The 15,639-nt window shown below is 44.6% G+C and overlaps 1 protein-coding gene across 6 annotated transcripts in view; it reads right to left on the bottom strand.

The window, feature by feature from the left end:
- garnl3 (GTPase activating Rap/RanGAP domain like 3) overlaps positions 1-15,639 on the bottom strand; it is a 209,267-nt gene that overhangs the window by 49,396 nt on the left and 144,232 nt on the right. For all 6 annotated transcript variants that reach the window (XM_064943218.1, XM_064943221.1, XM_064943215.1 and 3 more), the window contains exons 17-21: positions 14,768-14,842; positions 14,552-14,666; positions 13,098-13,124; positions 11,774-11,878; positions 1,563-1,679 (exon numbers count right to left, since the gene is read on the bottom strand). In XM_064943218.1, coding sequence (XP_064799290.1) covers positions 1,563-1,679; positions 11,774-11,878; positions 13,098-13,124; positions 14,552-14,666; positions 14,768-14,842 — 439 coding nt within the window. The remainder of the gene's footprint in view (positions 1-1,562; positions 1,680-11,773; positions 11,879-13,097; positions 13,125-14,551; positions 14,667-14,767; positions 14,843-15,639) is intronic.

Raw genomic sequence — 15,639 nt, 5'->3', positions numbered from 1 at the left:
TCTAAAAACATTTCCATGGTCTTTGACATTATGGGGTATTGTCTGTTCCTATAGGGCAGTTTGTCATGGTCCTGTCTGTTCCTAATCAGCAGTTTGTCAATCCATTTTAAATTAAGTTTGTCAAAACAAAATTTGTGGAAAAGCAGTTTGTCATGGTCCTGTCTGTTCCTATATAGAGCAGTTTGTCATGGTCCTGTCTGTTCCTATATAGAGCAGTTTGTCATGGTCCTGTCTGTTCCTATATAGAGCAGTTTGTCATGGTCCTGTCTGTTCCTATATAGAGCAGTTTGTCATGGTCCTGTCTGTTCCTATATAGAGCAGTTTGTCATGGTCCTGTCTGTTCCTATATAGAGCAGTTTGTCATGTTCCTATATAGAGCAGTTTGTCATGGTCCTGTCTGTTCCTATATAGAGCAGTTTGTCATGGTCCTGTCTGTTCCTATATAGAGCAGTTTGTCATGGTCCTGTCTGTTCCTATATAGAGCAGTTTGTCATGGTCCTGTCTGTTCCTATATAGAGCAGTTTGTCATGGTCCTGTATGTTCCTATATAGAGCAGTTTGTCATGGTCCTGTCTGTTCCTATATAGAGCAGTTTGTCATGGTCCTGTCTGTTCCTATATAGAGCAGTTTGTCATGGTCCTGTCTGTTCCTATATAGAGCAGTTTGTCATGGTCCTGTCTGTTCCTATATAGAGCAGTTTGTCATGGTTTGTCCTGTCTGTTCCTATATAGAGCAGTTTGTCATGGTCCTGTCTGTTCCTATATAGAGCAGTTTGTCATGGTCCTGTATGTTCCTATATAGAGCAGTTTGTCATGGTCCTGTCTGTTCCTATATAGAGCAGTTTGTCATGGTCCTGTCTGTTCCTATATAGAGCAGTTTGTCATGGTCCTGTCTGTTCCTATATAGAGCAGTTTGTCATGGTCCTGTATGTTCCTATATAGAGCAGTTTGTCATGGTCCTGTCTGTTCCTATATAGAGCAGTTTGTCATGGTCCTGTCTGTTCCTATATAGAGCAGTTTGTCATGGTCCTGTCTGTTCCTATATAGAGCAGTTTGTCATGGTCCTGTATGTTTCTATATAGAGCAGTTTGTCCAACTAGCTTAGCTGACATGTGTGCTGGCAAGGTTGCTAGACTTTACCATATACAAACATTGCTTGAATTCTTGGGTTATGATATCAGTGTGGCAGTTGTACTAAGGCATAAATGTTCTTAAAGAATCAATGTGCATCATTAATTAAAATGACAATTTAACAGATAAAGAGATTATGCTTCGATATCGTTGTTTCTTATTTTCACGTAGAATTAGGCATAATGATTGTGCCTCTAGATTGCAGGAAAAAGTTGTTTCAGATGTTTGAAGAATTCTCAGATGGACCACCTCCACCCGATCCTCACATACTTTGTGCCCCCTCCAAAAGAATGGGTGCATGACACCCCTGTGTGTGTGTGTGTGTGTGTGTGTGTGTGTGTGTGTGTGTGTGTGTGTGTGTGTGTGTGTGTGTGTGTGTGTGTGTGTGTGTGTGTGTGTGTGTGTGTGTGTGTCTGTCTGTGCATGTGTGAACCTTTGGTCTTTTCCAGTTTGTTCTCTCGACTGTCACACTTGGTGCGAACCAGCTGCCTCTCCTCCAAGCCTCTCTTGAGCATGCTCAGTCTGAACACATAGAGACGCGCATCCTTCCCTGGGAAACAACACAACAAAACATCCTCATTGAAGCTAATCTGGGGTTTGTGTTTCAGCCCAAAAGTAGCCCTGAGATATAAAACGAAGGATAGTGATTGAGAAATGTAACCAGCTTCAAATGAATAAACACAGCTGTGGCCTGACAGACCATGAAATCAAAATGTTATAAATATGCAAATATTCCAGGTTGGACATTTAATACATTTTTTCTAAATGTTGTTCTATTTTCCATGTTTCTGTAATGGTCTTCCGCTGTAGGTAACCTCTAGTCTGTATCCACCCACAAACCACCTGTGTTCTGACACATGTAGCATGTTAAAGGCCAAATTTAGCTGTTTTTATTTCAATATCATATTATTTCTGGGTACCTTAATGTAATAGACTTTTAGCAAAAAACTATTTATCAAGCAAGATTTTTGCTAAGACTGTCTGGAAAAGTCTGAGTATGGAGGGGGAAACTGAGATCTAGCTGTTATTGGCCGAGAGGTTTGGAACTCACTTTGTTATTGGTCTATTAACCAATTTACTGCATGGTAATGTCACAATGGAATGCCGACTCTCCCACATATGCAAACCAACCAGCAACTATCAGGAAATAGCACTGATAAAAAAATCATTCTTTTCCAGTGATAGTTTCAATATAATATAAAACACATGAAAATCTGTATTTATTTTTTACTGCATTGGTCCTTTAACAGAAAGCAAACTTGGAATATTGTCACAACATGTTGTGTGAGATTAAAATAGGCTTAACGAAATAACTAAACTAAATCTATGGAATCCGAACACTGGTAGCAGCTAATTTAAAGAGATGCTCTGTCACAATTTAGTGAGTTCTGTCTGTCACTATTATGGTGCATGAATTAGAATGTATGAAAATACAAGACTAGCATGTGTGATTGGTGCTATATGTCATCTGAAATGGAATTTCTTGCAAAAGGTTCATTCAAATTCAAACAAGCTGCATTGGCATGACCATTTCTTCTGTTCTGTCTGTCTATGTGACTGTCTCTGTGTGTCCGTCTGTTTCTCTCTTTCACTTGCTTCCTTCATATTTCTCTCTCTCTCTCTGTGTTCTTTCTCCCTCTCTCTCTGTGTTCTTTCTCCCTCTCTCTGTGTTCTTTCTCCCTCTCTCTCTGTGTTCTTTCTCCCTCTCTCTCTGTGTTCTTTCTCTCTCTCTCTGTGTTCTTTCTCCCTCTCTCTCTGTGTGTTCTTTCTCCCTCTCTCTCTGTGTTCTTTCTCCCTCCCTCTCTCTGTGTTCTTTCTCCCTCTCTCTCTCTTTGTTCTTTCTCCCTTTCTCTCTGTGTTCTTTCTCCCTCCCACTCTCTGTGTTCTTTCTCCCTCTCTCTCTGTGTTCTTTCTCCCTCCCTCTCTCTGTGTTCTCCCTCTCTCTCTGTGTTCTTTCTCCCTCTCTCTCTCTGTTATTTCTCTGTGTTCTTTATCCCTCTCTCTCTCTGTGTGTTCTTTATCCCTCTCTCTCTCTCTCTGTTCTTTCTCCCTCTCTCTCTGTGTTCTTTCTCCCTCCCTCTCTCTGTCTTCTTTCTCCCTCTCTCTCTGTGTTCCTTCTCCCTCTCTCTCTGTGTTCTTTCTCCCTCTCTATCTGTGTTCTTTCTCCCTCTCTCTCTGTGTTCTTTCTCCCTCTCTCTCTGTTCTTTATCCCTCTCTCTCTGTGTTCTTTCTCCCTCCCTCTCTCTGTGTTCTTTCTCCCTCTCTCTCTGTGTGTTCTTTATCCCTCTCTCTCTCTGTGTTCTTTCTCCCTCCCTCTCTCTGTTCTTTCACCCCCTCTCTCTCTCTCTCTGTTCTTTCTCCCCCCCTCTCTCGGTTCTTTCTCCCTCTGTGTGTTCTTTCTCCCTCCATCTCTCTGTTCTTTCTCCCTCTCTCTCTGTTCTTTCTCCCTCTCTCTCTGTGTTCTTTCTCCCTCTCTCTCTCTGTGATCTTTCTCCCTCTCTCTCTGTGTTCTTTCTCCCTCTCTCTGTGTGTGTTCTTTCTCCCTCTCTCTCTTTCACTTGCTTCCTTCATATTTCTCTCTCTCTGTGTTCTTTCTCCCTCTCTCTCTGTGTTCTTTCTCCCTCTCTCTATGTGTTCTTTCTCCCTCTCTCTGTGTTCTTTCTCCCTCTCTCTCTCTGTGTTCTTTCTCCCTCTCTCTCTGTGTTCTTTCTCCCTCCCTCTCTCTGTGTTCTTTCTCCCTCTCTCTCTGTGTGTTCTTTATCCCTCTCTCTCTCTGTGTTCTTTCTCCCTCCCTCTCTCTGTTCTTTCTCCCTCTCTCTCTCTCTCTGTTCTTTCTCCCTCCCTCTCTCGTTTCTTTCTCCCTCCCTCTCTCGGTTCTTTCTCCCTCTGTGTGTTCTTTCTCCCTCCATCTCTCTGTTCTTTCTCCCTCTCTCTGTGTTCTTTCTCCCTCTCTCTCTGTTCTTTCTCCCTCTCTCTCTGTGTTCTTTCTCCCTCTCTCTCTCTGTGTTCTTTCTCCCTCTCTCTCTGTGTGTTCTTTATCCCTCTCTCTCTCTGTGTTCTTTCTCCCTCCCTCTCTCTGTTCTTTCTCCCTCTCTCTCTCTCTCTCTGTTCTTTCTCCCTCCCTCTCTCGATTCTTTCTCCCTCTGTGTGTTCTTTCTCCCTCCATCTCTCTGTTCTTTCTCCCTCTCTCTGTGTTCTTTCTCCCTCTCTCTCTGTGTTCTTTCTCCCTGTCTCTCTCTGTGTTCTTTCTCCCTCTCTCTCTCTCTGTGTTCTTTATCCCTCTCTCTCTCTGTTCTTTCTCCCTCTCTCTCTCTGTTCTTTATCCCTCTCTGTGTTCTTTCTCCCTCTCTATCTGTGTTCTTTCTCCCTCTCTCTCTGTGTTCTTTCTCCCTCTCTCTCTGTGTTCTTTATCCCTCTCTCTATGTGTTCTTTCTCCCTCCCTCTCTCTGTGTTCTTTCTCCCTCTCTCTCTCTGTGTTCTTTCTCCCTCTCTCTGTGTGTTCTTTATCCCTCTCTCTCTCTGTGTTCTTTCTCCCTCCCCCTCTCTGTTATTTCTCCCTCTCTCTCTCTCTCTCTCTCTCTCTCTGTTCTTTCTCCCTCCCTCTCTTGGTTCTTTCTCCCTCTGTGTGTTCTTTCTCCCTCCATCTCTCTGTTCTTTCTCCCTCTCTCTCTCTGTTCTTTCTCCCTCTCTGTGTTCTTTTTCCCTCTCTCTCTCTAGTGTTCTTTCTCCCTCTCTCTCTGTGTTCTTTCTCCCTCTCTCTCTGTGTTCTTTCTCCCTCTCTCTCTGTGTTCTTTCTCCCTCTCTCTCTGTTCTTTCTCCACCTCTCTGTGTTCTTTCTCCCTCTCTCTCTCTGTTCTTTCTCCCTCTCTCTGTGTGTTCTTTCTCCCTCTCTCTGTGTTCTTTATCCCTCTCTCTCTCTGTTCTTTCTCCCTCTCTCTCTCTGTTCTTTATCCCTCTCTGTGTTCTTTCTCCCTCCCTCTGTGTTCTTTCTCCCTCTCTCTCTGTGTTCTTTCTCCCTCTCTCTCTGTGTTCTTTCTCCCTCTCTATCTGTGTTCTTTCTCCCTCTCTCTCTGTGTTCTTTCTCCCTCTCTCTCTGTGTTCTTTATCCCTCTCTCTATGTGTTCTTTCTCCCTCCCTCTCTCTGTGTTCTTTCTCCCTCTCTCTCTGTGTTCTTTCTCCCTCTCTCTGTGCGTTCTTTATCCCTCTCTCTCTCTGTTCTTTCTCCCTCCCCCTCTCTGTTATTTCTCCCTCTCTCTCTCTCTCTCTGTTCTTTCTCCCTCCCTCTCTCGGTTCTTTCTCCCTCTCTCTCTGTTCTTTCTCCCTCTCACTCTGTGTTCTTTTTCCCTCTCTCTCTCTGTGTTCTTTCTCCCTCTTTCTCTGTGTTCTTTCTCCCTCTCTCTCTCTGTTCTTTCTCCATCTCTCTGTGTTCTTTCTCCCTCTCTCTCTCTGTTCTTTCTCCCTCTCTCCGTGTGTTCTTTCTCCCGCTCTCTGTGTTCTTTATCCCTCTCTCTCTCTCTGTTCTTTCTCCATCTCTCTCTCTGTTCTTTATCCCTCTCTGTGTTCTTTCTCCCTCCCTCTGTGTTCTTTCTCCCTCTCTCCCTGTGTTCTTTCTCCCTCTCTCTCTGTGTTCTTTCTCCCTCTCTATCTGTGTTCTTTCTCCCTCTCTCTCTGTGTTCTTTCTCCCTCTCTCTTTGTGTTCTTTATCCCTCTCTCTATGTGTTCTTTCTCCCTCCCTCTCTCTGTGTTCTTTCTCCCTCTCTCTGTGTTCTTTCTCACTCTCTCTGTGCGTTCTTTATCCCTCTCTCTCTCTGTGTTCTTTCTCCCTCCCCCTCTCTGTTATTTCTCCCTCTCTCTCTCTCTCTCTCTCTCTGTTCTTTCTCCCTCCCTCTCTCGGTTCTTTCTCCCTCTGTGTGTTCTTTCTCCCTCCATCTCTCTGTTCTTTCTCCCTCTCTCTCTCTGTTCTTTCTCCCTCTCTCTCTGTTCTTTCTCCCTCTCACTCTGTGTTCTTTTCCCTCTCTCTCTCTGTGTTCTTTCTCCCTCTCTCTCTGTGTTCTTTCTCCCTCTCTCTCTGTGTTCTTTCTCCCTCTCTCTCTGTTCTTTCTCCATCTCTCTGTGTTCTTTCTCCCTCTCTCTCTCTGTTCTTTCTCCCTCTCTCTGTGTGTTCTTTCTCCCTCTCTCTGTGTTCTTTCTCCCTCTCTCTCTGTGTTCTTTCTCACTCTCTCTCTGTGTTCTTTCTCCCACTCTCTCTGTGTTCTTTCTCCCTCTCTCTCTGTGTTCTTTCTCCCTCTCTCTCTGTGTTCTTTCTCCCTCTCTCTGTGTTCTTTCTCCCTCTCTCTCTCTGTGTTCTTTCTGCCTCTCTCTCTGTGTTCTTTCTCCCTCTCTCTCTGTTCTTTCTCCATCTCTCTGTGTTCTTTCTCCGTCTCTCTCTCTGTTCTTTCTCCCTCTCTCTGTGTGTTCTTTCTCCCTCTCTCTGTGTTCTTTCTCCCTCTCTCTCTGTTCTTTCTCCCTCTCTCTCTGCTCTTTCTCCCTCTTTCTGTGTGTTCTTTCTCCCTCTCTCTGTTCTTTCTCCCTCTGTGTGTTCTTTCTCCCTCTCTCTGTTCTTTCTCCCTCTCTCTGTTCTTTCTCCCTCTCTCTTTCTCTGTTCTTTCTCCATCTCTCTGTGTGTTCTTTCTCCCTCTCTCTCTGTGTTCTTTCTCCCTCTCTCTCTGTTCTTTTTCCATCTCTCTGTGTTCTTTCTCCCTCTCTCTCTCTGTTCTTTCTCCCTCTCTCTGTGTGTTCTTTCTCCCTCTCTCTGTGTTCTTTCTCCCTCTCTCTCTGTGTTCTTTCTCCCTCTCTATCTGTGTTCTTTCTCCCTCTCTCTCTGTGTTCTTTCTCCCTCTCTCTCTGTGTTCTTTCTCCCTCTCTCTCTGTGTTCTTTCTCCCTCTCTATCTGTGTTCTTTCTCCCTCTCTCTCTGTGTTCTTTCTCACTCTCTCTTTGTGTTCTTTATCCCGCTCTCTATGTGTTCTTTCTCCCTCCCTCTCTCTGTGTTCTTTCTCCCTATCTCTGTGTTCTTTCTCACTCTCTCTGTTGCGTTCTTTATCCCTCCCTCTCTCTGTGTTCTTTCTCCCTCCCCCTCTCTGTTATTTCTCTCTCTCTCTCTGTTCTTTCTCCCTCCCTCTCTCGGTTCTTTCTCCCTCTCTCTCTGTTCTTTCTCCCTCTCACTCTGTGTTCTTTTTCCCTCTCTCTCTCTGTGTTCTTTCTCCCTCTCTCTCTGTGTTCTTTCTCCCTCTCTCTCTGTGTTCTTTCTCCCTCTCTCTCTGTTCTTTCTCCATCTCTCTGTGTTCTTTCTCCCTCTCTCTCTGTGTTCTTTCTCCCTCTCTCTCTGTGTTCTTTCTCCCTGTCTCTCTGTGTTCTTTCTCCCTCTCTCTCTGTGTTCTTTCTCCCTCTCTCTGTGTGTTCTTTCTCACTCTCTCTGTGTTCTTTCTCCCTCTAAATGTGTGTTCTTTCTCCCTCTCTCTGTGTTCTTTCTCCCTCTCTCTCTGTGTTCTTTCTCCCTCTCTCTGTGTTCTTTCTCCCTCTCTCTCTGTGTTCTTTCTCCCTCTCTCTGTGTGTTCTTTCTCCCTCTCTCTGTGTTCTTTCTCCCTCTCTCTCTGTGTTCTTTCTCCCTCTCTCTGTGTGTTCTTTCTCCCTCTCTCTGTGTTCTTTCTCCCTATCTCTCTCTGTTCTTTCTCCCTCTCTCTCTGTGTTCTTTCTCCCTCTCTCTCTCTGTTCTTTCTCCCTCTCTCTGTGTGCTCTTTCTCCCTCTCTCTCTGTGTTCTTTCTCCATCTCTCTCTGTTCTTTCTCCATCTCTCTGTGTTCTTTCTCCCTGTGTTCTTTCTCCCTCTCTCTCTGTGTTCTTTCTCCCTCTCTCTCTGTGTGTTCTTTCTCCCTCTCTCTCTGTGTGTTCTTTCTCCCTCTCTCTCTGTGTTCTTTCTCCCTGTTCTTTCTCCATCTCTCTGTGTTCTTTCTCCCTCTCTCTCGGTTCTTTCTCCATCTCTCTGTGTGTTCTTTATCCCTCTCTCTCTCAATAGGTCAACCCAGAACCTGGTCCTGCAGGACACACACACACACACACACACACACACACACACACACACACACACACACACGCACACACACACACACACACACTGCAGTCTACAGAGGGAGGATGTGTATAGGTCAGCCCCCTCAGACCACAAAGGGAGATCAATGTGTTTGCTAGAGTGACTGAGAAACAAGTAAACACCCTAAAATACACAAGGAGAGGGATAGAAAGAGAGAGACAGAGAGACAGAGAGAGAGAGGGAGGGAGGGGGAGGGAGGGAGGGGGAGGGAGGGAGAGAGAGGGGGATGGATGGAGGGAGGGAGGGAGGGAGGGAGGGAGGGAGGGAGGGAGGGAGGGAGGGAGGGGAGGGAGGGAGGGAGGGAGGGAGGGAGGGAGGGAGGGAGGGAGGGAGAAAGAGAGACAGAGAGAGAGAGAGAGAAGAGAGAGGGGGGATGGATGGAGGGAGGATGGCGGGAGGGAGAGAGGGAGAGAGAGGGGGAGGGAGGGAGGGAGGGAGAAAGAGAGAGAGGGGGATGGATGGAGGGAGGGAGGGAGGGAGGGAGAAAGAGAGAGAGGGGGATGGATGGAGGGAGGGATGGAGGGAGAAAGAGAGAGAGAGACAGAGAGAGAGAGAGAGAGAGGGGGATGGATGGAGGGAGGGAGGGAGAAAGAGAGAGAGACAGAGAGAGAGAGAGAGAGGGGGATGGATGGAGGGAGGGAGGGAGAAAGAGAGAGACAGAGAGAGAGAGAGGGGGATGGATGGAGGGAGGGAGAAAGAGAGAGAGAGAGGGGGATGGATGGAGGGAGGGAGGGAGGGAGGGAGAAAGAGAGAGAGAGGGGATGGAGGGAGGGAGGGAGGGAGGGAGGGAGAAAGAGAGAGAGGGAGGGATGGAGGGAGGGAGAAAGAGAGAGAGGGGGTTTAAGAAAAGTGGGTAGGAGTGGGCGGGAGCTAAATTAAAGAAGGGATATAGAAGAGGAGACAGAGAAGGTGAGGGAGAGAAAGAGGAGGAAGCAGATGAAAATAGAGAGGGAGACAGATATGTAGGAATGGAGAAACAGTAGAAATGAAATGAAAGACAGTATGTAGGAATGGAGAAACAGTAGAAATGAAAGACAGTATGGAGGACTGGAGAAACAGTAGAAATGAAATGAAAGACAGTATGGAGGAATGGAGAAACAGTAGAAATTAAATGAAAGACAGTATGGAGGAATGGAGAAACAGTAGAAATGAAAGACAGTATGGAGGACTGGAGAAACAGTAGAAATGAAATGAAAGACAGTATGGAGGAATGGAGAAACAGTAGAAATGAAATGAAAGACAGTATGGAGGAATGGAGAAACAGTAGAAATGAAATGAAAGACAGTATGGAGGAATGGAGAAACAGTAGAAATGAAAGACAGTATGTAGGAATGGAGAAACAGTAGAAATGAAATGAAAGACAGTATGGAGGACTGGAGAAACAGTAGAAATGAAATGAAAGACAGTATGGAGGAATGGAGAAACAGTAGAAATGAAATGAAAGACAGTATGTAGGAATGGAGAAACAGTAGAAATGAAATGAAAGACAGTATGTAGGAATGGAGAAACAGTAGAAATGAAAGACAGTATGGAGGACTGGAGAAACAGTAGAAATGAAATGAAAGACAGTATGGAGGAATGGAGAAACAGTAGAAATGAAATGAAAGACAGTATGGAGGAATGGAGAAACAGTAGAAATGAAAGACAGTATGGAGGACTGGAGAAACAGTAGAAATGAAATGAAAGACAGTATGGAGGAATGGAGAAACAGTAGAAATGAAATGAAAGACAGTATGTAGGAATGGAGAAACAGTAGAAATGAAATGAAAGACAGTATGGAGGAATGGAGAAACAGTAGAAATGAAAGACAGTATGGAGGAATGGAGAAACAGTAGAAATGAAAGACAGTATGGAGGACTGGAGAAACAGTAGAAATGAAATGAAAGACAGTATGGAGGAATGGAGAAACAGTAGAAATTAAATGAAAGACAGTATGTAGGAATGGAGAAACAGTAGAAATGAAATGAAAGACAGTATGGAGGAATGGAGAAACAGTAGAAATGAAAGACAGTATGGAGGAATGGAGAAACAGTAGAAATGAAATGAAAGACAGTATGGAGGAATGGAGAAACAGTAGAAATTAAATGAAAGACAGTATGTAGGAATGGAGAAACAGTAGAAATGAAATGAAAGACAGTATGGAGGAATGGAGAAACAGTAGAAATGAAATGAAAGACAGTATGGAGGAATGGAGAAACAGTAGAAATGAAAGACAGTATGGAGGACTGGAGAAACAGTAGAAATGAAATGAAAGACAGTATGGAGGAATGGAGAAACAGTAGAAATGAAAGACAGTATGGAGGAATGGAGAAACAGTAGAAATGAAAGACAGTATGGAGGAATGGAGAAACAGTAGAAATGAAAGACAGTATGGAGGAATGGAGAAACAGTAGAAATGAAAGACAGTATGGAGGACTGGAGAAACAGTAGAAATGAAATGAAAGACAGTATGGAGGAATGGAGAAACAGTAGAAATGAAATGAAAGACAGTATGTAGGAATGGAGAAACAGTAGAAATGAAATGAAAGACAGTATGGAGGAATGGAGAAACAGTAGAAATGAAAGACAGTATGGAGGAATGGAGAAACAGTAGAAATGAAAGACAGTATGGAGGACTGGAGAAACAGTAGAAATGAAATGAAAGACAGTATGGAGGAATGGAGAAACAGTAGAAATTAAATGAAAGACAGTATGTAGGAATGGAGAAACAGTAGAAATTAAATGAAAGACAGTATGGAGGAATGGAGAAACAGTAGAAATGAAATGAAAGACAGTATGGAGGAATGGAGAAACAGTAGAAATGAAAGACAGTATGGAGGACTGGAGAAACAGTAGAAATGAAATGAAAGACAGTATGGAGGAATGGAGAAACAGTAGAAATGAAAGACAGTATGGAGGAATGGAGAAACAGTAGAAATGAAAGACAGTATGGAGGAATGGAGAAACAGTAGAAATGAAAGACAGTATGGAGGAATGGAGAAACAGTAGAAATGAAAGACAGTATGGAGGAATGGAGAAACAGTAGAAATGAAATGAAAGACAGTATGGAGGAATGGAGAAACAGTAGAAATGAAAGACAGTATGGAGGAATGGAGAAACAGTAGAAATGAAATGAAAGACAGTATGGAGGAATGGAGAAACAGTAGAAATGAAATGAAAGACAGTATGGAGGAATGGAGAAACAGTAGAAATGAAAGACAGTATGGAGGAATGGAGAAACAGTAGAAATGAAAGACAGTATGGAGGACTGGAGAAACAGTAGAAATGAAATGAAAGACAGTATGGAGGAATGGAGAAACAGTAGAAATGAAAGACAGTATGGAGGAATGGAGAAACAGTAGAAATGAAAGACAGTATGGAGGAATGGAGAAACAGTAGAAATGAAATGAAAGACAGTATGGAGGACTGGAGAAACAGTAGAAATGAAAGACAGTATGGAGGACTGGAGAAACAGTAGAAATGAAATGAAAGACAGTATGGAGGAAAGCTGTTCAGTCTAACTAAGGATAGTACCCACCTTTGTCAGCCCTGGTGATGAGAAGGTCCTGAGGCTCAACGACGTGTATCTGTTTCACCACCATAGTCTTATCAAACACCTGCACTGGGGGCAGGACCTGGGCATCTACAAACACAACACCATAATAGTCTTATCAAACACCTGCACTGGGGGCAGGACCTGGGCATCTACAAACACAACACCATAATAGTCTTATCAAACACCTGCACTGGGGGCAGGACCTGGGCATCTACAAACACAACACAACACTATAATAGTCTTATCAAACACCTGCACTGGGGGCAGGACCTGGGCATCTACAAACACAACACCATAATAGTCTTATCAAACACCTGCACTGGGGGCAGGACCTGGGCATCTACAAACACAACACCATAATAGTCTTATCACACACCTGTACTGAGGACAGGACCTGGGCATCTACAAACACAACACCATAATAGTCTTATCACACACCTGCACTGTGGACAGGACCTGGGCATCTACAAACACAACACCATAATAGTCTTATCAAACACCTGCACTGTGGACAGGACCTGTTATCTACAAACACAACACCATAATAGTCTTATCAAACACCTGCACTGTGGACAGGACCTGGGCATCTACAAACACAACACCATAACAGTCTTATCAAACACCTGTACTGAGGACAGGACCTGTTATCTACAAACACAACACCATAATAGTCTTATCACACACCTGCACTGTGGACAGGACCTGTTATCTACAAACACAACACCATAATAGTCTTATCACACACCTGCACTGAGGACAGGACCTGTTATCTACAAACACAACACAACACCATAATAGTCTTATCACACACCTGTACTGAGGACAGGACCTGTTATCTACAAACACAACACAACACCATAATAGTCTTATCACACACCTGCACTGAGGACAGGACCTGGGCATCTACAAACACAACACCATAATAGTCTTATCACACACCTGCACTGTGGACAGGACCTGTTATCTACAAACACAACACAACACTATAATAGTCTTATCACACACCTGCACTGTGGACAGGACCTGTTATCTACAAACACAACACAACACTATAATAGTCTTATCACAAACACACCACAACAGAACAGAACAGAACACAACAGAACACAACACAACACCATAGTAATTTCTCTGTTGGCTATTCAACACCAGCCAGTATTATTACTTACCACACAACACAACTGAACACCACAGAACACAACAGAACACAACACAACAGAACACCACAGAACACAACAGAACACAACACAACAGAACACCACAGAACACAACAGAACACAACAAAACACAACACAACAGAACTCACCTGGGTTTGAAAGAAGTGGATCAACAGCTGCAATATAGTGACATTATAACAGTAAGAATTTGAATTTCAGATTACAATTACATCAATGCTGATTGAATCATTGACATCGCTGCTGCTCCAGTTTCAACTGTTCTCCCTGCGGCTATGGAACCCTGACCTGTTCACCGGACGTGCTACCTTGTCCCTGACCTGTTCACCGGACGTGCTACCTAGTCCCTGACCTGTTCACCGGACGTGCTACCTTGTCCCTGACCTGTTCACTGGACGTGCTACCTTGTCCCTGACCTGTTCACCGAACGTGCTACCTTGTCCCTGACCTGTTCACCGAACGTGCTACCTTGTCCCTGACCTGTTCACCGAACGTGCTACCTTGTCCCTGACCTGTTCACCGGACGTGCTACCTTGTCCCTGACCTGTTCACTGGACGTGCTACCTTGTCCCTGACCTGTTCACTGGACGTGCTACCTTGTCCCTGACCTGTTCACCGGACGTGCTACCTAGTCCCTGACCTGTTCACCGGACGTGCTACCTTGTCCCTGACCTGTTCACTGGACGTGCTACCTTGTCCCTGACCTGTTCACCGGACGTGCTACCTAGTCCCTGACCTGTTCACCGGACGTGCTACCTTGTCCCTGACCTGTTCACTGGACGTGCTACCTTGTCCCTGACCTGTTCACCGGACGTGCTACCTAGTCCCTGACCTGTTCACCGGACGTGCTACCTAGTCCCTGACCTGTTCACCGGACGTGCTACCTTGTCCCTGACCTGTTCACCGGACGTGCTACCTTTTCCCTGACCTGTTCACCGGACGTGCTACCTTGTCCCTGACCTGTTCACCGGACGTGCTACCTTTTCCCTGACCTGTTCACCGGACGTGCTACCTTGTCCCTGACCTGTTCACTGGACGTGCTACCTTGTCCCTGACCTGCTGTTTTCGACACTCTCTACCGCACCTGCTGTCTCTAACTCTGAATGATCAGCTATGAAAAGTCAACTGTCATTTACTCCTGAGGTGCTGACCTGTTGCATCCTCGACCACCACTGTAATTATTATTATCTGACCCTGCTGGTCATCTATGAACATTTGAACATCTTGGCCATGTTCTGTTATAATCTCCACCCGGCACAGCCAGAAGAGGACTGGCTACCCTCTGGGGCTCTTCTTAGGTTCCTACCTTTCTAGGGAGTTTTTCCTAGCCACTGTGCTTCTACATCTGCATTGCTTGCTATTTGGGGTTTTAGGCTGGGTTTCTGTATAGCACTTCATGACATCGGTTGATGTAAAAAGGGCTTTATAAATACATTTGATTGATTGATTGATTGATTGATTGATATTCATGGCTAAGTGATAATTGAATAATGCATAGGGCAGTGATATTAAAACACAATCCACTTTATTCATGAAGCACTTCCATTTTAAATCCTCAAAGTGTGTGTGTGTGTGATGACCTCACCATCTATCATCATGACCCCTGCTGCTTCCGTGGCGACCAGCAGAGACTGACCCCAGGAGTCAGCACACACCGTCTCATAGGGAAACGTACTGCAGAAAGACTGGGACTCCCACGGCTGTAACACACAATTATGAGGATGCAAGGAAAACACAACAGGTATAACAACAGGCCTGTATGGTACGGCATGCTACAGTATGGAGGGTTCAGTCAAATCACCTCTTTTCTACACAGGCCTGTAGTGACCAGACTGGTTGGGGCGTCTCCTCTGACGATGGTCTTCAGCTTTAGTGCCTGGACAACAGGGAGAGAGTCTAAGTGACTGTGTGAGTGTGTGTGTAAGATATAGAGAGAAAGAGAGAGAGAAATAGAGAGAGAGAAAGGGAAATAGAGAGAGAGAGAAAATGAAAGAGAGAGAGAGAGAGAGAGAGAGAGAGAGAGAAAGAGAGAGGTGAGAGAGAGAAAGAAAAAGAGAGAGAAAAGAAATAGAGGGAGAGAGAAAATGAATGACAGAGAGAGAGAGAGGTGGAGAAAGAAATAGAGGGAGAGAGAAAATGAATGAGAGAGAGAGAGAGAGAGAAAGAGAAAGAAAGAAAGAGAAAAATAGAGAGAGAAAGAGAGAGGGGTGGAGAAAGAGAAATAGAGAGAGAGAGGTGAGAGAGAAAGAGAGACAGACAGAGAAAAATAGAGAGAGAGATAAAGAGAGAGAGATGGCCTTCTATGCCATCAAAAGGAACATAACATTTGACATACCAATTAGGATCTGGCTAAAAATACTTGAATCAGTTATAGAACCCAATGCCCTTTATGGTTGTGAGGTCTGGGGTCTGCTCCCCAACCAAGAATTCACAAAATGGGACAAGCACCAAATTGAGACTCCCCATGCAGAATTATTTTTCTGCAAAAATATCCTCCATGTACAGCGTAAAACATCAAATAATGCACGCAGAGGAGAATTAGGCCGATACCTGCTAATTATCAAAATCCAGAAAAGAGCCGCTAAATTCTACAACCACCTAAAAGAAAGTGATTCCCAAACCTTCTATAACAAAGTCATCACCTACAGTATAATTTGCATTGTGTGCCCCCCC

This window comes from Oncorhynchus masou, chromosome 28, assembly GCF_036934945.1.
Source record: "Oncorhynchus masou masou isolate Uvic2021 chromosome 28, UVic_Omas_1.1, whole genome shotgun sequence".
Classification (NCBI taxonomy): Eukaryota; Metazoa; Chordata; class Actinopteri; order Salmoniformes; family Salmonidae; genus Oncorhynchus; species Oncorhynchus masou.
The sequence above is the reverse complement of the archived record's forward strand: the minus strand, read 5'-3'. Positions and strand labels throughout refer to the sequence as shown.